Raw genomic sequence first — 22474 nt, forward strand, 5'->3', positions numbered from 1 at the left:
AGATTATGTTTTACTTGATATGAATATTTTTAGTCAAGTTTTGACTGATTTTTTATGTTGTAACCTATGTGGTGGGCAAGTAACTGTAGAGGAAGATATTTCAGCAAGAAGTGGACTTGCAGCAAGAATTGTAATTATTCGCACTAACTGTTAAGGTAGAAAGTTATTTTTTACTTCAAAAGAATGCAAGAACAGTATGTATGAGGCTAATATCAGACTCTTCTATGCCATGAGAGCTATTGGCAAAGGTCTCACTGTAGCACAACTTATCTGATCACTCGTGTATCTTCCAGCACCTCCTGCCAGAATTTAGAAGTACACAGAAGTTGTATTATTATTATTATTACTATTACAACTTTCCCCATGCGGAGGCTGCCTCAAGGACAAAGTATGTCGACTACACAGTATTTTGTCTTCTAAGTTACTGTTGACTTTGCTAGTGGGCCAGGTAGGAAAATCACGACAAGGCTGAGGATTAAATTTCCGATACGGTTCTTCAGATGTTATATAGATAATTACGGAGTATGGTCACTGAACCTCGTATTGCGGCGATAGCGATGTTGTGAAGTCGTGTCCGGCTGAGACCGAGAGAATCCCATAATTGTACAATAAATTTAGGGATTGTGCCTCGAGCTCTGATCATGAGTCCATGGACGGAAATATTGTCTAGGTGATATTTATCTTTATAGTAGTTTACAGTTGGCTGGTAAATTGACTTCTTTTCGTCAATAAGTCTGGGTAAATTTTTCTATGTTCTTGCACACAATGTAATAAGAACTTTTTCTGGTCTTCATCTGCGGTAATCAAACCGTGAAAGTCTGTCATCAGTTTAACAGCTCTTTCAGCTGTGTCATTAACTGCTATTTAGGTGGAAATCGTCTTTTTAGCTTCCACAAATGCAATGTTGTCGTTCCATAAAGATACAATTTATTGAAGGAAGCCACTGTCAAGTTTCAGTCGTGAAAATAAATCTTTACTCTTGACAGAAACAAAATCACTCAAAGATTTCCCTGAAACAAGATTTAAAAAAATTTTGTAGTGTCTATAAATAAAACAAGTAGCCTACGTTCTAAATTAAATACCAGATTAAACACTAGTCTACTACATAACATAAAGAGAAGCAGCATTGGAAATCAACTTGTCAACTTTCTCGTAATCTTTTAAGGTCTTTGAAAAACAAAAATCTTGATTCTGCGCTTTTATCGCCAAACTACATTCAAGCCGGGGCTTCACGTAAACTGCCACAATGAATAAACAAACATCTTGTAAAGCTTGTTTGTCCTTGGTGCTCATTTTAAACTGGAACTGCAGTAAACACATTTTTAAGGAGTAAATAGCTCTTGCCATCAATCGTACTTGATGCATTGCACCAGGAGGTCTGATTTTTATGTTATTTTTATGTCTCCACCCAGAAAAACAATAACGAGCTCAATGAGCTCACGATAATCATCTCGTACAGTTGATTTTGCCATCTCATTGTTAAAAAAGTCACCAATTCAGTATTATTTGCCTCACAGAGATGTTGTGGGACAAAATCAGTGCACAGTTCGATGGCACTAGGATTGTTATTCATCCAGTTATCTCTAAACTTTTTGAACAGCGGAATATCAGGACTGCTAATGACTTGTTGTATCTTTGATTCAAACACACTTTTGAGCACCAGTTCATAAATATCATGGCGGCAAGGAAAGAGTAACAACTCTCTTTCTAGTTTTTGCTCTAAAAGCACACAAGCTCCATTCAAGCATCCTGTATTAGATGCTGTTGTATCGCAGCACATTATTTGTACCTTATCATCCAGGTTCCAGTCATGAAGGGCATTTGATACTGCTTTCGCTTGCTCTTTACTGGAAGAGTTGTCTAACTTCGGCACAGCAAGAAGTTGTTCTTCCTCGTCATATGAAATAATAATTGGTAGGCGTTCTTCTTTAGAACTTCTTGCTTCCAGAGCAGGTAACAATTTTCCATCCCAATGAACAGTAACTGCTTCGGGCATGTTATTCTTAAAATTGGATTTGATGGGCCCTGCTCTATCTTTTCTCATTTGTGTTTGAATGCGTTGAATAGAAGATTTGTTGATCAGGCAATTGTCAGAACTAAGACTAAGTGCTTCTACTACAAACTGAATTATATAAACAGAATCTCTGATGCTTAGTTGACATCTGTCTAAAGTTGCAACTAATTTGGATGTGATAAAATCTTTTCTTCCTCTTCTTGTCGACATAGCTAAAGAACTTACAGATTGAGATGTGGATGGCAGAGATTCTTCTAGGCTTTCTTCAGAGCTTGTAGATTGTTCTCCTACGTCTTCATGTGTATCAAAGGTCTGTAAAATTGCAGATTCCAATGAGCTCGCAGAAGGCATTTGCTTTAGTCCCTTTTTATCTTCTGCGAGTTTTCTCAGCCTGGCCTTTTCTTCATTTTCAGCCAAATTTTTGTCAACACCCGCTAGGCACCCCGGACGCCCTTGGCTGTCTTCTTTTTTCCAAAATATGTTATCTTCTTCGATTTTTATTCTTTCAAGAGCATCAGCATGTGCGATATCGAATAAATTACCTAATTCAAGTTGAAAGTTCTTCTCATGGCGCGTATGTAAATCCTGAATCTTCTTGATACACTTAAGAAAATGGAAATTGCAACACCATGAAGGCATTGGTCGTTTGTGTTCATTTTCAAGATATGGAACGATGCCATGTATGTATGTAAACGATCAAAGTTTCAGACCCATTGGATTGTTGCTGCAGGTCTCCCCAAGTGATTGGTCGCGGAGGAATCAACTCCAGTATACGGACTCTGGTGTAGTGTAGTTGACTTGCAGTCTGTGCAGTGAAGTGTTCCCCGTCAAACATGCCTCGACGACAGAGAAGAGCACGTTATCAACAACTTTCGCCGTTTGAGAGGGCTCGCATAATTGGGCTGTGTGAGGCTGGATTATCGCTAAGGACTGTCGCTGCATGTGTTGGCCGACAGGCATCTGTGGTATAATGTGTATGGCAGCAGTGGTTAAATGAAGGTACCCACACTCGTAGACCTGACACAGGCCCAGTGCGACAGACAACTGTGAGAGAAGATCGCCGCATCATTCGGATGGCCCGGATGGAACACCATACAACAGCAGCGCAAATTCGAGCAGCTGTGGCACCCTACATTACACAACAAACGGTTGGTAATCGCCTGCGTGCAGCTGGCTTACAAGCCCGTGTCCCTGCAGAAGGTGTTCCATTGACCCCACAACAGCGCCTTGTAAGGCTGGCCTGGTGTCGAGAAAGATCGACGTGGGTCGACGAATGACATAGGGTCGTCTTTAGTGATGAATTGCGCTTCTGTCTTGCCCGCAGTGATCGCCGGAATCGTGTGCGCCGACGTACCGGGGAGAGGGGCCGACCAGATCTTATTGCCGAGAGGCACACAGGGCCAACACCAAACATTATGGTCTGGGGAGCTATTGGCTTTAATGTGAAATCACAGTTAGTGCTTGTTGAGGCCACTATGACTGCTCGACAGTACGTTGATAGGGTACTCAATTCAGTGGTTGTCCCTATGATAGCGAACATTGCTAATGGGATGTTTCAGCAGGACAGTACCCGGGTTCACACTGCACGCATCTCCAAAGAAACTCTCCACAACTTCACAACATTAGAATGGCCCACCAGATCCCCGGACCTCAGTCCTATTGAGCATGTGTGGGACATGATTGGTCGACAACTGGCCAACCGTCCTCAGCCACCCACAACTCTGGAACAACTGACCCGTGCAATGCAGCAAGCATGGGCCACAATTCCTCAGGGAGCGATCCAGGGCCTTATTGACTCCATGCCTCAACGAATTCATCAATGTATTGCAGCTCGTGGGGGGGCACTTCCAGTATTGTCTATTGTCCAAACTTGCGGTCAGAGGGACCTGAAAGTGTAATCATCGAAGCACAACTGAACACTCGTCCTGCATGTTCAATTGCAGCAATGTAGCACCACGCCTTCTGGGTGTTGCAATTTCCATTTTCTTCAGTGTAATATTTTTTGCAGTTCTTGCCAAACCTGATAAAGATCCACTGACTTGGGCACAGCTCTGGTTGGTATTCTAGCCTTTTCCCAGAATATATTACACTCCCAAATGACAAGATTTGCGCTTTCACTAACAATCAACTTAACCTCACGTATGTTGAACAATAGAACTGCAAGAACTTGAGGATTAGATGATAAGTTTGCGCCTGTTATTTGGTGATTTATTTCACCAACCAAGAAAATCCTTTTTTTATTTTGTATTGCTCCTTAGTTCCACTGACATCTTCGAAATATAAAACAATCCATGCTAGCTACCCGATAAGCGAAAACTAAGTGACAGTAAAAATGAGAGTGCGCCACTCTTGTGATGCAACTTGTATGGACATGTTTTCGCACGAGTCAGCGCGGGTTGCAGTGTTCCGAATAAGGAAAAAATTTTGTAAAATGAGGGGCACCCTAAGGGGCCACCTGGGCGACTGCCCTAAATGCAGATCAGTAGTGATTGATTGATTGATTGATTGAATTTCTGAATACACAAGATTGTCACTTAGACCTACCACCTTCTCTAATGAGGAATTTTAGGAGCGATTTTGACCAATACTCCAATGTTTACTAGCGCTTCTCATCATACTACGATTTTATCCAACATTCCAAGATGTCTTAATCCATATCACCTCCGATTCAACTACGTATTTTCATTCCAGTTTTAAATAATAGACTTCAGCCTCATCGTATACCGTATCTTTTATTCGTATTATTCCCATCCAGTGTAGCCTTGGGTTTGATAATCCTTCAAGCTTTTTATCAAGAAGATCCATTTCAGTGTCAGGCATGGATTATTTGTAACATACAATGTGGCACAATTACTTTTAGATGAACGTTTTAACACATTCACGCCCGTATCCGAGTTATTGCCTATAGCGCGTCACCGTGCTGTGGACCGTAACCGAGTTAGCCCGGATAAGCGCAACCTTGAACTCGAGCCGTTCCTACGCAGCTGGGATCTATTTTGGTCACAAATATGTGCGAGAGAGATGAAAGTAATACCCTTATGAATGTTTCTACTCACCGAAAACCACATGGCCACGGCGATTTTCCCTCCCAATACACTTTCTTTGTTTTGTTTCTGAAGGTAGCCTAGCGCTCGCACAACTAGCTGTATAGTTGGTTTGTGATTGCACAAGCGTTTGTATAGTCGCGTTCTGAAGTATAACCATGGCGTGTAGGGACAATATAAATGATGCAAGTGATGCGAATTTACAAAGCACAGTTTTTCAGCTGCTTGAAAATGATCTTGGCCAGGGGTATACAGTCTATATGGACAATTATTACAAATAGAGTTTGACTCGTGAAACAATTACGGGAACAGAACACTGTCGTATGTGGAACAATATGGTCGAATAGGGGTGTACCAAAAGATCTAAAGGAACACCAGGCAATTCTCAAACGGGGTAAAAAGCGAACCCGGCATACAAGTACAGTCACCTCTCTCCGAAATCTCAGCTCCATCTACATCATCAGCTCCAAGTCAGCGTCCTGCAATTTTGCCGCCAAAAAGGGCACCGGCCAAGGATCCATCATTTAGGTTAGATGCGAAGAGAAAAGAGTATATTCTCTTAAAGTTTCCACCATCAAAAATAGACAAGTTCCCCTGAAGAAGGTGCAAAGTGTGCTTCAAAAATAAAATTATTAGTGAAACACACTATTTTTTGAAATGTTTAGTGTTCCCATTCACCCAGGAAAGTGTGACATTAGCTACCACACCCTACAGGGGTACTAGAGGACTTCATTAAGGTATGTGGAAAATTTTGTTTCCATACCTTGTTCAGTTTAGAACTTCTTGTGAAAAGAATTCGTTGCTGTTTGCTCTGCCACTAACAGCTGGAATAGCTGGGCCAGCCCTTTAAATAGCCCCCCAGATGATGGGCGTGAATGTGTTAATTTTTCAAAGTGATTTTAGTTTGTGTACATATTTTATTTAATATTTTTGTACTGTAATTATTACATAACCATAGTATTAATACCATTAAGAGTTCATCAATACAATTTGTGTAATTTGATAAGATTCCTCAGACCAATGTGTGTTTTAAGATTGATCAAGGCTGATGATGCCCAATAAAAAGTGGGCGAAACATACCTTTGAAATGCTGGTAATTTTTATGTGCATTTGACCACACAATAGTGGAAGAAGTTGTATTGAATAGGTGGTATTTAAATTACTCCATGTATAAACTTGGTGATATAGCTATTTTCAATACGGAATAATGATGAGAATAATGGTTTGTAAAGCATTCTTAGTCCTCTGCACAGTCTTGCCAAGAGGTTGGACAGACCCATAAGCTGATTTACTAGGAGACTGGTCTGTAATTGGAGTATGTTTAGATGGTGATTGTTCCTGGACTTTTCTTCGAGCTTCTCGAAGCCTACGCATAGAAAGACGAGGATTTTCTCTATCTTTTTTCAAAACTGCAGAACTTCGCTTTTGTCTTGCAGCTGCTTTCCTAAGGCAATCTTTCTCCTGTACTTCTCTTTTCTTCTCATCAGATTATCTGCCGCGGTATGCTTGAACTTTTTCCTTTGAAGTGTGTACCATGGTGTAAATATCCTACATGTAAACAAATATGTTGAAGTCAATATTTAACACAATTAAAAAACCAAATATTCTAAACATAATTATATAGACTATAAACTGCACATTTTGAATTTTGAATTTCAACCAATTACCTCTCATTATCGGTGGTTTTGTTTTTAAATCACTGTAAAATACCACTTAGTCATGATTTTCTGTAGATAAATACACTCGCAACTTTCATAGCTAGTAAGTTTTCCGATAAAACCATAACTTCTCCTGATACTACCTATGATAAATGATGAAACTGATTTAGTCTGTAACCAGAATGTTGGTCCGTAACTGTTAGTCTATAACCACATTGTCGCAGGAAATATCAATGTTACGAATCTAATAAATATTGTAGCATATCGGTTATGGCATGCACTTAAGTGAGTTAATTGATGTCACTATCACTGTGTCCTACAGTAAGCTACAAGAAAAACAATGCAATTTGCTTACAGACTAACAATGAAAATATGTAATTTTAAAAATGTTCTTCTCACAGGCAATAATGCATTAACTGACCTTCTGCCTACATAGAATTGTTCAAGCACATGTGTTAGAAGCCGTCTTGATCACAATTAAGGTTTTCTAAACTGCCACTAGATGGATATAGTAATGCCAACTCGGTGTTTGCATGAGTAGAGAAATTGGATGATCAAATGATGTAAAATTACCACAGTTTTTTAAAATAGAAAAAATAGGAAAATAGAAAATATGATCTATGAGAAAAAGTATACTGCAAATTTAATTTAGCATATTTTGTAATTCTTTCTACATAACAATCATTTTGATGCACCAACAAAAAAAAAAAAAAAAAAAAAAATTTTTTTGTCAATTTTCACATGGAATGACAATTCTATGTATGAAGAAGGTAGGTTAATGCATTATTGCTGGTGAGAAGAACGTTTTTAAAATTGCATATTTTCATTTTTAGTCCGTAAGCAAGTTGTATTGTTGTTCATGGAATGACCCAAGCTCAGTATGCGGGAGATTTGAAATTCCTTACACTATATCTGTGTGTTGGCTCTCGCATGTTTTGAAGGTCGCATAGTATTATTTCCATCCAACTGGCTATGGCCAAGGCCCGCCGAATTCTCTCCCAGCAGGTCACACACACACACACACACACACGCGCGCGCCTATTCAGGTATTGTCTGGTCACAGATATGTCACTCAAAAGTGTGTAAGACAGGACCGTAACCGTCACATCCATTTTTCTTGTGATGTACATACATAGATCACAGAAAATTAAAAAGTGCATTTCCTAGTTACTGTGGACAAATACCATTCTTTTTAAGTTTTGAGCAATGTACAGACAAAACTCTTATTTTATATAAAGATTCTCAATGAAAAATGATCAGAGTTAGGAAGTAATTGTGTAAAAGTAATCAAATTACTTGTTACTAAAACAATTATTAGTAATTTTTACTTGTGATCTTTACTTCTTACAAAATCTAATTTTTACTCATAATTTACGTCTTAAAATAAAATTGTAATAGTTATATTACGATTTCTAGTAATCTATATACAATTGCATGGAAGCGTAAACTGGAAGAAATTAAGTGAGAAGATAACTTTTTCATTTTCTACGACAATAGAACCAGTAGCTTCAGTATTTCCAAGGACATTTCCTACAATATCCATCCCTGCTGGGAATGTTCTTAAAATTAAACGCAGGTATTTCTTGTAGTGCCCCTGAAGAGCATTGAAAGACATAACATTATCCAAAAACTACAAGGCTTGGTGATGAGAATTTTTAAAACCAATTATTATGTAAATGGCAAATAACTTGAATTGCAGAAAGTCACTAAAGAAAAAATTATGGACAAAAATAACTTTGAAAGTTCCGGGGTATCATGTTCAGTCTGTTACGATAGTCACTTAATGCCACTGTGCTAATCGTAAAATTAAATTTAAAAAAAAAAAATTATTGCAAACTTTGGTAACATTTCAGCCCTGTGTGACAAGTCATTGATTTCCTTCTGTGAAGTAGTTGTAATTGTAATTTTACTGATTGCTTGTTGGTACAGTAATTTGTAATTGTACAGTCCCTGGCCATATTATTAGATACACCTGATTTATTTTATAATTGATTTGTTTCTGGGGTCTAATTTTGTAAACTGGCTCACCTAACATTGATTAATGGGTTGAATATAGCAAAACAGGTATTATTGAATGAAATGAGCTCATTTGTTGTGCAGTATCATTCTTGTGAGAGCTGATTATTGATGAACAAGTATAAGTTCCAGTCCTGAGAATAGCAAGAGCTGACATGTTTTAAGTGTGAGTGCATTATTAACGTCCATTATTGTTGGTTTCATGGTTATTTACCATGTGTAGCCTTCAATGATAAAGTTTCTGATTACTGAGAGATTTTAGATGGAATATGATACGAAAAACAGTAGATAAAGTAAATGATTTGACACCTCGAAAGTTTTACATACTATCCACTTCATATCCGTATCGACTATAAGATCCAATTAATTGAAGGAACAAGAATCCACCTGATCGATACTTTCACTTTTATTTAGCCTTAGGCTATTTCAATAGACATTAGATTAAAAGTTCAGAACATGTTTCGAATGCGTTGCATTCATCATCAGCTGCTTGCATTTGGCAAAAGTAAAAATTAGCTAAAAACAGTCTCACAATTTTCTTAAAACCTTAAAAACAAGTGTTAGTAGTGCGTGTGTGAATGGATGGGGGGGGGGGAAGAGGGGGGGGGGATGCATTGAAGGCGTTTGTTAGTTAAACTAAGACTTATTATTAAAAATCTTAAAGTTAAAAACACTGATGGACTAAAATACAGTTCACTATGAGTCTTGTGAATTTTCCATGAGTTCGTTGATTACTGAAGAACTTGTATGCACTATATGAAGTATTTCTGTTGAGCTATTAGTAAAAAGTTTCCTTAAGAAGGCATCCGGTGTTTTCACGTCTCTTATCTCCTGTTGAGTGGAGAGGTGTGGCTTGTTTCGAATATGAAGTTTGCTAATTTGTAGTTTGTATGAAAACAGTTGGATCGTCTGTATCACGATCTGTAACTGGCAGGAAAAATGCGGCTGTTAGTTGGAGTTTGAAAGACGTAACGGATAATAAGTCTTTAAATGTAGGAAAGTATAAAAGTATGAACTTACCCTTGTCTTGCGTGTTAGTTTAACTTCCCGTGCTGCGGGAGTGGGTTTAATCCGGCTGCCTTCAGCCTTGTATTGTAACTGTGTGCTGTAGTTCGTGAGTTAGCCTGGTTAGGAGGGAGGGGAAATGCGGACGCGTCGTCATTTGCTATATCGGGCGGGGAGGAGGTTACTGCTTGTGACGTATCGGCCTTGTGATTGCTTGAAGTATGCGCTGGGCGTGTTTGCTTCCTTCGTAATAACTCAATGTATCTCAGTATGCATTCAAATAAGGGGTTCCTCTGTTCGTTTACTTCATTCAAATTCTTGTCCTTATTAAATGACTTGTCTAGAAGGATATGAATATTTTCCAGACTGTTCATTAACCTTCCCTTGTTTAGCGTATTGAGAATTACTAGGTCTTGTTTAATGTCTGTGAATCTATGGCCTGTTTCACTCATATGTACTCCCATTGCTGAGAATCTTTTATGTTTCTCCGCGTTGACGTGTTCTAAGTACCTTATTGTGAAGTTACGTCCGGATTGCCCTATGTATGTGGCCTTGCACTGATTGCATGTCAGTTTATAAACCCCTGAATCCTGGAACCGCTCAATACGCTAAACAAGGGAAGGTTAATGAACAGTCTGGAAAATATTCATATCCTTCTAGACAAGTCATTTAATAAGGACAAGAATTTGAATGAAGTAAACGAACAGAGGAACCCCTTATTTGAATGCATACTGAGATACATTGAGTTATTACGAAGGAAGCAAACACGCCCAGCGCATACTTCAAGCAATCACAAGGCCGATACGTCACAAGCAGTAACCTCCTCCCCGCCCGATATAGCAAATGACGACGCGTCCGCATTTCCCCTCCCTCCTAACCAGGCTAACTCACGAACTACAGCACACAGTTACAATACAAGGCTGAAGGCAGCCGGATTAAACCCACTCCCGCAGCACGGGAAGTTAAACTAACACGCAAGACAAGGGTAAGTTCATACTTTTATACTTTCCTACATTTAAAGACTTATTATCCGTTACGTCTTTCAAACTCCAACTAACAGCCGCATTTTTCCTGCCAGTTACAGATCGTGATACAGACGATCCAACTGTTTTCATACAAACTACAAATTAGCAAACTTCATATTCGAAACAAGCCACACCTCTCCACTCAACAGGAGATAAGAGACGTGAAAACACCGGATGCCTTCTTAAGGAAACTTTTTACTAATAGCTCAACAGAAATACTTCATATAGTGCATACAAGTTCTTCAGTAATCAACGAACTCATGGAAAATTCACAAGACTCATAGTGAACTGTATTTTAGTCCATCAGTGTTTTTAACTTTAAGATTTTTAATAATAAGTCTTAGTTTAACTAACAAACGCCTTCAATGCATCCCCCCCCCTCTTCCCCCCCCCCCATCCATTCACACACGCACTACTAACACTTGTTTTTAAGGTTTTAAGAAAATTGTGAGACTGTTTTTAGCTAATTTTTACTTTTGCCAAATGCAAGCAGCTGATGATGAATGCAGCGCATTCGAAACATGTTCTGAACTTTTAATCTAATGTCTATTGAAATAGCCTAAGGCTAAATAAAAGTGAAAGTATCGATCAGGTGGATTCTTGTTCCTTCAATTAATTGGATCTTATAGTCGATACGGATATGAAGTGGATAGTATGTAACACGAACGCCAACCAGGCAGGAAATATTGCGAACACCTACTTAAAGTTAAAGGTAAAAATAGCGAAAGTCAGCAAAGACATAGTTTTTCTTAAAGAATGCCTTAAAAATGACTTAATACCTAAATTTCTAAAAGGAACTCAAAAGAAAAAATTGCATTCAGAATACCACTCAGCAACCCAAAAAATGGTCAATCGAACCTGGTTAAAGAGGGAAATTAAATTCATGTATAAAAAGAAACAATTTCTTAATCACGAACTATACACCACTCATCTCAAAGCGGCAACCACCCTTTTACCGTTAGAATGGAATTCTTTCCTCATATTTAGCAGAAATAAAATAGAAAAGTTAATGGATAAGAAACAGGTTACTTTAAATAATAAGTTAGATAATCTAAAAGAAGATCGTTCGAAGAAGGGGAACGAGTTAAAGTTTAAATCAGCAACTAGACAAATCACACACCCACCTGCTGTCGAAAATTTATCAAAAACTGTTTTTACAGAACAGGAATTGCAAATTTTGAGTAAAGGCCCGAAATATAATTGGCAGGCTACTAATAGAAGTAAGGAGTTAACCCTTACCTTAGCAGAAACCGAAGCAGCCATTCAGACCCTTCCATTTGAAATACAGAACGATTTGAGATATGAGGCTAAGAGAAAAATTCCGTCCCTCATAAACGGTTTTAAGAATAACATCCATAACACTCGAGCAAATAACGAATTACAACGGAAAATCAAGCAAAGCGACGTAGTCGTAACCAAGGCAGATAAGGGAGAATCAATAGTTATTCTGAACATATCCGATTACATTGAGAAAACCGAAACCTTTTTTAATAACAACAAGTTTAAAATAGTGAGTAAAGATCCCACCCTAAAGATTCAGAGAAACTTGAAAAGTATACTCAAACAAAGTACCTTTCTTCTTAGTGAGCAGGAATCACAAAAGCTGATTAATATGAACCCAGGACTCCCTACTGCAAGAGCTTTGCCCAAATTGCATAAAAAAGACATACCTATTAGACCGATAATCAACTTTCGTAAGAGCCCTACATACAAAACATCGCAATACATTCATAGATTTTTAACACAAAATTACGTCTACTACGCCAACACAGCCGTAAAAAATTCTAGCGATTTCTGCAAGAGAATTAAGGACTTCAAACTCAAATCCTCTCACACAGTATGTTCCTTCGATATAAAAGATATGTACACCAATATCCCCATAGAGAAGGCTATTAAAATCATAAAAACCAACCTATTAGAACACAAAAAGGTAAGCATACCCGAAATAGAAGAATTTATGGTTATCCTTGAATTCGTCCTTAGTCAGAACTATTTTATGTTTAACGGTAAGATTTATCGGCAGGATGGCCTCCCCATGGGCGCTCCAGCCTCGGGCATACTAGCAAACATTTACTTGGATTACTTGGAACATTCCTACATTATAGACCATATCCAAGGACTTGATTTATGGGTACGCTACGTTGATGATACGTACGCCATAATTGACAAGGATCATAATGACAGTTCTAGCATTTTACACATGTTGAACACCTTAGACCCCAATATACAGTTTACGGTCGAAGAAGAAGAAAATGGTTCGATTAATTTTTTAGACGTGACCACAACTAAAAAAGACAACGAATTTCACTTTAGTATTTATAGAAAACCTACATTCACCCCAACAACCATTCATAGTAACTCCCTACACCCCGATTCACACAAAAAATCAGCGTATCACAGTTTTATCAACAGAGCTTTTGAAATCCCGTTAAACAACAAAGAGAGAAATAAAGAATTAGCCTTCATTCGACAGCAGGCCCTTATTAATGGTTTTAACTTAAAAACCATTAACGGATTAATTGCCAAACGCAAGCATAAACTACAAACAAACTTAACAAAACAATCAGAGCAAACAAAAAAGTACGTAAGGTTCACCTTTAACAATCCCAACATTTATGCAATTACCAATTTATTCAAGAAGCATGACATAAAAATAGCGTTCTCGATGACTAACAATACAAGACAAAAAATTTTTCAACCACAATATGGTCAATCAAAATAGCGAGGAGCGGTTCCAGGATTCAGGGGTTTATAAACTGACATGCAATCAGTGCAAGGCCACATACATAGGGCAATCCGGACGTAACTTCACAATAAGGTACTTAGAACACGTCAACGCGGAGAAACATAAAAGATTCTCAGCAATGGGAGTACATATGAGTGAAACAGGCCATAGATTCACAGACATTAAACAAGACCTAGTAATTCTCAATACGCTAAACAAGGGAAGGTTAATGAACAGTCTGGAAAATATTCATATCCTTCTAGACAAGTCATTTAATAAGGACAAGAATTTGAATGAAGTAAACGAACAGAGGAACCCCTTATTTGAATGCATACTGAGATACATTGAGTTATTACGAAGGAAGCAAACACGCCCAGCGCATACTTCAAGCAATCACAAGGCCGATACGTCACAAGCAGTAACCTCCTCCCCGCCCGATATAGCAAATGACGACGCGTCCGCATTTCCCCTCCCTCCTAACCAGGCTAACTCACGAACTACAGCACACAGTTACAATACAAGGCTGAAGGCAGCCGGATTAAACCCACTCCCGCAGCACGGGAAGTTAAACTAACACGCAAGACAAGGGTAAGTTCATACTTTTATACTTTCCTACATTTAAAGACTTATTATCCGTTACGTCTTTCAAACTCCAACTAACAGCCGCATTTTTCCTGCCAGTTACAGATCGTGATACAGACGATCCAACTGTTTTCATACAAACTACAAATTAGCAAACTTCATATTCGAAACAAGCCACACCTCTCCACTCAACAGGAGATAAGAGACGTGAAAACACCGGATGCCTTCTTAAGGAAACTTTTTACTAATAGCTCAACAGAAATACTTCATATAGTGCATACAAGTTCTTCAGTAATCAACGAACTCATGGAAAATTCACAAGACTCATAGTGAACTGTATTTTAGTCCATCAGTGTTTTTAACTTTAAGATTTTTAATAATAAGTCTTAGTTTAACTAACAAACGCCTTCAATGCATCCCCCCCCCCCTCTTCCCCCCCCCCATCCATTCACACACGCACTACTAACACTTGTTTTTAAGGTTTTAAGAAAATTGTGAGACTGTTTTTAGCTAATTTTTACTTTTGCCAAATGCAAGCAGCTGATGATGAATGCAACGCATTCGAAACATGTTCTGAACTTTTAATCTAATGTCTATTGAAATAGCCTAAGGCTAAATAAAAGTGAAAGTATCGATCAGGTGGATTCTTGTTCCTTCAATTAATTGGACCTCGAAAGTTTGCGGAGGTAAAAGCACTGATTGGCACCAATATGTATTCAAATCAGGAGATTTCTCAACGATTGGGTATATCTGAAACATCTACGAGGCATATAAAGAAGAAAATTGATTTTGGTGAGAAATTAGTCCCTGAAAGGAGAACAGGAGCAGCTGTGGGAGAAGACCAGTATTTTCACCAAGGTCCAAATACTCCTCAAAGAAGATGCCAAGAGAACCAGTTTGCTTACATAAAAGAAATTAAAATGAAACTGGAATACAGTAGTGTCATTGCACCTGAAAGAACTGTAAGGTACAAACTTTCACAGATGAACTTCAAGGCTCGTAGGCCTGCCCAAAAGCCAAAAGTAACTGCTACTATGATGTCAAAACACCTTGCATGGGCAAAGGTGCACAAGCATTGAGATTTGGACTTTTGAAAATCTGAGAGTATCATTAGAGTGTAAGCATATGTCGACATACAGTAATGTTAAATGTAATTTCTGAATTCAAGGCCATTCCTAAATCAAATTTTAATGGCTTTTTCAGTTTGTGTCTCAGGTTGGCTTTAGTGACGAGCCCACATTCTAAATTTTGGCAAATGTCAGTTTATACAATGGCAGTTCTTTTGTGTCACCGGCCGCGCGCGTTTGGAAGGACCTGGCACGGCATTCTCACTTTCTTCAATACTTTTTGCACTCGAATAACTTTTGCTGTTGCTATCACAACACTCAAACTCATATTCAGTTTTTAAAATGTAATTATTGCCATAATTGCCATCTAAAACAATAACTACAAGTGCATTCCAAAACTCGTAATTATCGCTTTGCTGGTTCTACTCCATAATGAATACTGAATACCGATAAAAATAAACTATTGTTCAACAATCCCATTGTCACACAGAAATACAGACAACATTGTTTACCAACCGTACATACCTCTAGTTCCTTACAGTGTGTATAGTGAGATCTTATATTCAAAATGGAATCTAATATACGAAGATAAGCAAGACAGTGCGTCATTGCGAGCTAAGCTCATTTGATTGATGTGCATGGGTTAAGGAGGCAGCTCCTACCAGAAATACAAGAATGATTCCCCAATGGAGAACCATTTGTGTTTACATAAGGCAGAGCTTTCTGCCACACAGTGCGATCAGTAAAAACATTTTCTGCAGCAAGAAAATGTCCCCTTGTTTCTCTGACCAGGAAATAGACTTGAACCCGATAATAGAAAATGTTCGGGAGCTGGTAAAAAGGGAAATGGCAAAGGAAACAATCACCACAAAAATTTGTCTCATTGAAAAGATTATTCAAGTCTGGTATCATCACCCACAGATGCAGGACACTGTACAAGCTTGTATTAACAGTATGCCAAGCCGAATCACAGCATTGATAACAGCTAAAGGCAATTTGACAAAGTATTGAGATGTTTGGCTTAGTTCTGCTTATTGAACGTTTTTTTAAAAAGCAATAATAATTAATATTAAATCTGTGTGGTTTATCAGTTAGTAATCACAGTATTTTTTTAATAATGTGTTAAACTGTGATTAGTGTAAAATGAACTATACTTTGTCCTAGTGGCAACTCTATAATTAGGGAAGTTAAATAACATTTGAAGAAAATAAATCCCTTCATTTAGGCAGATCAGAATCTTATCTCTGTGAATTATTTATCAGTATTTTTTTCAGTGAAGAACAGGCCTCTGAAGTAATTATAAAACCTTAACGGAACATTCATTGGTTGCAACTAGCTTGTTTAAACTTTTAAGTTGTATAATTTGTAGGCTCGAATCACCCTTAAATGCAACAGTTGTATTCCTTCATATATCGAACGGTGTGCGTTATACATCGATCAATGAGGTCTTATTTATCGAATATGATTTTTATATATCGAATGGCAAGGTTTTAAATATCGAACAGAAATATTTATTATAAATCACTTTACTTTAGACATTATATGATTGTAATAACATGAGCAAAATAGAATGATTCTTAAATATAAATCACAAAAGTAGAGGAGGCAATATTAATACATATTAAAATATTCTGAGAAACACAAAAATCAGTTTCTTATCTCTATCATTCCACAGAGAGTGGAGCATGTCTTTAGTCTTTCTTCTTTCCTTTTTCTTCAATTTTTCTCGGTACTACTTTGAAGATATCACGTATGTTTTCCTTAATCTAAACTGGTACTTGAGGAACTTGGAGAAAATCTATGAAAGAATCCTCGCTACTACTTGAAGTGGATGAGCAAGCAAGTTCCGAAGCAATTTCATGTTCATTCAATAATTTCAGCCTGTGAACATTTACTCCACTCTTCAAAATGATGGCACCAGGAATATCCTTCTTGGAAGAAGGTACATACAGCTCTAAACGTTCATAATTCCATGCAAAATCATCTCTGCCCTGATCACCGTCATCTTCTGATGAACTGTCTGTCATCGTTTCATTCTGATTAGCCGATATTGTTTCACGTGTTGCATTGTACCGAGTTGTAACAATTTTCGAATAAGCATACAAATCTGGTTCACCATCATTCTGTTTTTCTCCATCACGTCTTAATTTGTCATTGAACTTATTGAGAATACGAGGAGCCAAGAATTCTTCCAGGTCATCAAGCACAAACTTTAACTTCTGATTGGAAGTGGAAAGGCATGAAGGGCTGCCTTCATCACTCTCTTGTTGGTGACTTCTCACTGGGGTTATCAGAATATCTGCAACATATTTTGTGTTGTCTACAACGTTGGGATCTAGTGGATAGAGACCACACTTATGAAAGGCACTTTTCACAATATCTGGCCTAATAGAATCATCCGAAACTTTCTCTGACATGTGTGCAAAATTTACCTTTGTTACTGATGCACTGAGAGTTTATATTTTCTTGTCTTGAAGAGCATTTTCCCATGCTCTCTTTAGAGGTGCAAATACCCCCATATCTGCTGGTTGCAGAAGATGGGTGGCGTTAGGGAAAAGTCGGGACAATATTATTCCATGGTCATGACAATATTCACTGACTTGAAGGGATATGTGACTCCTGTGTCCATCAAGAAACAGAATAACAGGAAGTGTGATTTTTCTCTGCCTCTAGCCATGACCTAAAGCGTTGATGGTAGTTCAGAAATGTTGAGGCCTTCATCCAGCCATTTTCAGTTTTTTCGTAGATCCTTGGCTCAGTTACACTCTCTTTGATAAGTTCCTGAAGTCGTATGTTGCTGTAGACGATCATTGTGGGGGCATAATACCCGTCAGCACAGAAATTTCTGAGCACTGTTATGCCTTCTTTCTCTTTAGAGGTTGCCGTAATTTGAAGCTTTTCCCCTCTTACTCCAAGGTACTTTCCTGAAACCTTACGGAACAGAAATTTTTTTCGTCTGCATTGAAGATCCTGCTTTGGTCTTCTATAATTGATCTCACATTGTAGCTAGCACTACAGTCCAGCATACCAACCATGTATTCTCTCTTCCATCTCAGCAGCTCAGCCCTTGCTAATGGTTTCAGCCTTCTTCTGAGACAGGGAAAGATGCCGTACCATAAAACATTTGAACCAGGTTTTACCAGGTCTTCCAAGCTTAAACGGTGTGCTCCTTCCTGATGACTGCACAATTTGCTGAACAGTGTCAAGTAAATTATTTCTCTTCAACCGAAATCCTCTCTTAGCCATGTTGATTACCCATTCACTAATGTCCTCTTTTTCTCATGAACTCAGGAACAGCATCCACCCAAGAGCAGTCTGAATCTTTCTTACGCCCAAATAGTTTGTCGTCTAATGTTGTTAAAGGGACCTGGTATGTTTTAGATGCCTGCCTTTGTGACATCATACCGGACTAAACCTGCTGAACAGCTTCGGTCAAGGCAGATAATGAATATTGACACCGTTTAATTTTTTCAACAGGTTTAACTTTGGCTTCTGGGACAATTCCCCGGTTAGGCGTCTTAATTTTGACCATTGTCAAACTCTGAGCACTAGTTCAGGAAATAAGCAAGAACTGCAAAAACGATCATTTTCTGCTTTCTAGTTTTAAACAGCTTAAATGTAACACAAATCGTTTTTTCAAAGAGTGCGGGGTAACTGCCTCCGCACACCCCCTCTTGTCGACGCCACTTTATTTGCCGCCGCCGATAACCCTTGGAAAGTGACAGGATTGTTAAAGAAAGTGATTAGCACAACGTACGGCATCAAACAGACACAGTGCATTGTAAAATAAATCTAACCATACCCGATGAAGTTCAAATTCATGCCCTCTCAAGTTACAGGTGGATGCCATAGCAGTCATGACCACAGAAATCCAGACTTCGGCCCCAAAGTAAACAGTACTACAAATTAAAATTATAAACAGCCCATTAATTTTCAGTGGCGTTTGATATTAAGGGTTGTTTTTGTATTAAATGAACCTCATTTATTGAACGTCGTTGCGATATAATAAAATGGGAGTCAAATACCCAAATATCGAACAGTATTTTATTTTAGAAATAAATATGAAGATAGGTGAAAACTCACAATACAAGAAATTAATAAACATGTATATATGTTAATACAACCTATTATTTAAAGGATAACTTCTGAAGACACTATTTTACCGGCAAAAACGGATCATCACAGGGACACTGCACCTTAGTAACAATACAATGATCTCATCAAAATCCCTCCAAGTCCAAAGTTCTGAGACTTTCCCGCGCTCACCAACACGGTAAAAGCTTCGACCTATCGATTGACATAAAGCTAAGTTTGGAGGGGTGAATTTAGAGATCTCAGATGTTCTGTAAACTTATTGATATCCTTATTTTGCAACAAGATATGTTTAGTGTTCGATATTTAAAGGCCGTTCGATATATAATGCCATTACCCTATGTTAAAAATTCAAGGTTCGTCTAATAATATGGCCAGGGACTGCAGTTGAGTAAAGTATTTCTTCATATAACTGTAACTCAGCCCAATTACTATTTTCCTGCACCTTTCCCATTATTGATGGTTTTTGAGATTTGATGATTAGTTCTTTTTTTGTTATGTTTTATGACGCTTTGAAAATATATTTTCATGTTTTTCATTTCAGATAGAGGAAGTGGATATGGTTATGGGAACTTTGGAATATGCAGTAGGTTCAATTGGTGGCTTTTGCTGTGGGAGCAAGTTTATAATTGAACACCAACGATTATCTGGTTTAGGTAAGTTTCAATTGTTTAACTTTTTCGCTTCAGAAGTCAACTTTTGTCGACTTACTTCCCTATGGCATTCGCTGCGGTAATAGACTTTTGTCACCTTGCTACTTTCCTGCTATAGTTTCTGTGTGCTTCTTTAATAAAGGCACATTTATTAATACTAACATCTATATTCATGTATTGACTATGTACTAAGCATTGTTTGAAAACGTTGCCATCAGTACTGGACCTATGTTTGTTATCTTTCACCCGTCTGCCCCCCAACATTCCTGTCAGCTGTCTGGCCGATAGCAGGCTTCACTCAGCAGCTATGAGCGCGCAGAACAGCATTAGTAATGACAGTGAAGAAATCTTCAATCTATTAGTGGCTGATTCTGATCAAGACTTTTTAGTAAATTTGGACAGTGAAACAAGTGATGATGTGCATAGTGATTGTTCGGAAGAAAGTGCCAAAGAGGAAGATCCTCATTTTGTATCGGACTGGCGTGATATTAGTGATGACATAAGAATTACAAAACTGAAATTATGTGACAGGGCTAATTTTGATATAACAGTGAAAAGCGAAGTTTTGAATTTTGATGACCCTTGCAAGACATTTCTTCAATTTATGCCGTGTTCAGTGTTAGAGCATACAGTAATGGAAACAAATAGATATGCTGAGCAGTGTTTAGATAAAACATTTGATTTTCTTCCGCGTTTGAGGTATAATCAATGGACTAAAGGAATGCACAATAGAAGATATTCAGGCAGTGGTGGCTATTGTTATTGGGATGGGGTTGTGCCATAAATCAGCATTATAGACTTAATTTTCTGAACAATATTGGCTTGCTGCTACGCTTTATTTTGGCCAAGTGATGTCATGAGACAAGTGCTGCCTTCTTTGAAGATTCATACATTTCACTAACAATGAAAACCACATTGTTAAGGGGTTGCCAGGTTATGATCCATTATTCAAAATAAGACCTGTCATTTCTGTTTTAGGACATACGTACCTGGAGCACGCTTCACCTCGAAAATGCTTATCAGTTGATGAGTCTATGCTGAAGTTTACGGGAAGGCTGTGGTGTAAGCATCACCTTCCTTCAAAGCCATCGACAAAATGGGGTGTAAAATTGTGGTCACTATCGACAGTAAAAGTGGTTACCTTTGCAAGTTTCAGACTTATATAGGAAAGGACAGTGATGAGTCAGTCCCTGGAGAAACTTTGGGTAAGAAGCCTGACAGAGGGTTTTGAGAATACTGGCAGAATTGTGTATGTGGAAATTTTTTTTCAAGCCCAGCGCTTTTCACCCAGCTCTCTGAGAAGAACATAGGTGCCTGCGGGACAGTGAGATGTAACCACAAAGGACTACCTCAAGAGATGAAAACCCTGAAAATGAAGAAAGGGCAAAAACCTAAGTTCTGGCATCTTCCATTCAAAGAAATGCTAGCGCCCGCATGGCAAGATACTGGCCGGGTAAACATGTTATCAACCTGATCCATTATTAGTGATGACATAAGAATTACAAAACTGAAATTATCTGACAGGGCTAATTTTGATATAACAGTGAAAAGTGAAGTTTCAAATTTTGATGACCAATGCAAGGCATTTCTTCAATTTATGCAACAGTAAAAGTGGTTACCTTGGCAAGTTTCAGACTTCTTTAGGGAAAGGACAGCTTTCTGAGAAGAACATAGGTGCCTGCAGGACAGAGATATGTAACCGCAAAGGACTATCTTAAGAGATGAGAGACATTAAATAATATATTGTCATACTATTTTACGATGTTTTCTGACATGAAGGCATTTTACGTCATGTATCAGCGGGTACAGTGAAAACTACTGTGTCCTCGAGAACCATACAAAAGTAATTGGTGGGATGTATAACTAATAACATTATTTTTTCTTCTTTTTTTTCATTTTAATACTATATAGGTAGAAATTTTCAACATTACTTTCATAAATGCAAAGAAATCATTATCCATGCTTTATTTTAATGTGTAATATAATATACTTCAGTTTCCAGTTGTGTTGGAGACATTAAATAATATTTTCTCGTACTATTCATGAAACTTAAAAAATGGAGCTGTTAAATGTTCACCTGTTCCTGTTCAGCAAAACATAAACAAAAACATTTCTGTACAAGTTTGTGCATCACTGCTTTGGGAGATGGAGATTTTTACATTAATCTTGATAATGTTAATACAGTTAAACCTTCTTAAGACATTTCTGCATGGGGCAACAAAAATGAATATGTTAAGCGAGAAAACGTACTACTGGATATACAAATAAAAACTATCCAACAGGGATACGGAAACACCAGATACAATGTTTTCCGACATGCAGGCATTTTACGTCTTGTATCTGCGGGTACAGTGAAAACTATATCTAACCATTTCTCAAGATGAGAGGAAAGTATTAAAAAGTGTGAAAAACACAAGAGAACAAATATGAAAATATTTTCTACTGGAGCTTATAAAATAACAGGTGCACTGAATGGTGTGAAAAGCACCAAACAACAAATATGAAAACATATGCATGGGGGCGAATAAAAGTATCGAAGTATTATTGCAGATCACACTCTTTCTAAAACAAATGTTACAAGAAACCTTTTATT

The 22474-nt window shown here is 37.9% G+C and overlaps 1 protein-coding gene across 1 annotated transcript in view; it reads left to right on the forward strand.

Annotated features, from left to right (window-relative positions):
* Positions 1-22474, forward strand: part of Spt-I (serine palmitoyltransferase subunit I) — a 398639-nt gene that overhangs the window by 227884 nt on the left and 148281 nt on the right. The window contains exon 8 of the mRNA XM_067141884.2: positions 19773-19884. Coding sequence (XP_066997985.2) covers positions 19773-19884 — 112 coding nt within the window. The remainder of the gene's footprint in view (positions 1-19772; positions 19885-22474) is intronic.

This window comes from Anabrus simplex, chromosome 2 (assembly GCF_040414725.1).
Source record: "Anabrus simplex isolate iqAnaSimp1 chromosome 2, ASM4041472v1, whole genome shotgun sequence".
Taxonomy (NCBI): domain Eukaryota; kingdom Metazoa; phylum Arthropoda; class Insecta; order Orthoptera; family Tettigoniidae; genus Anabrus; species Anabrus simplex.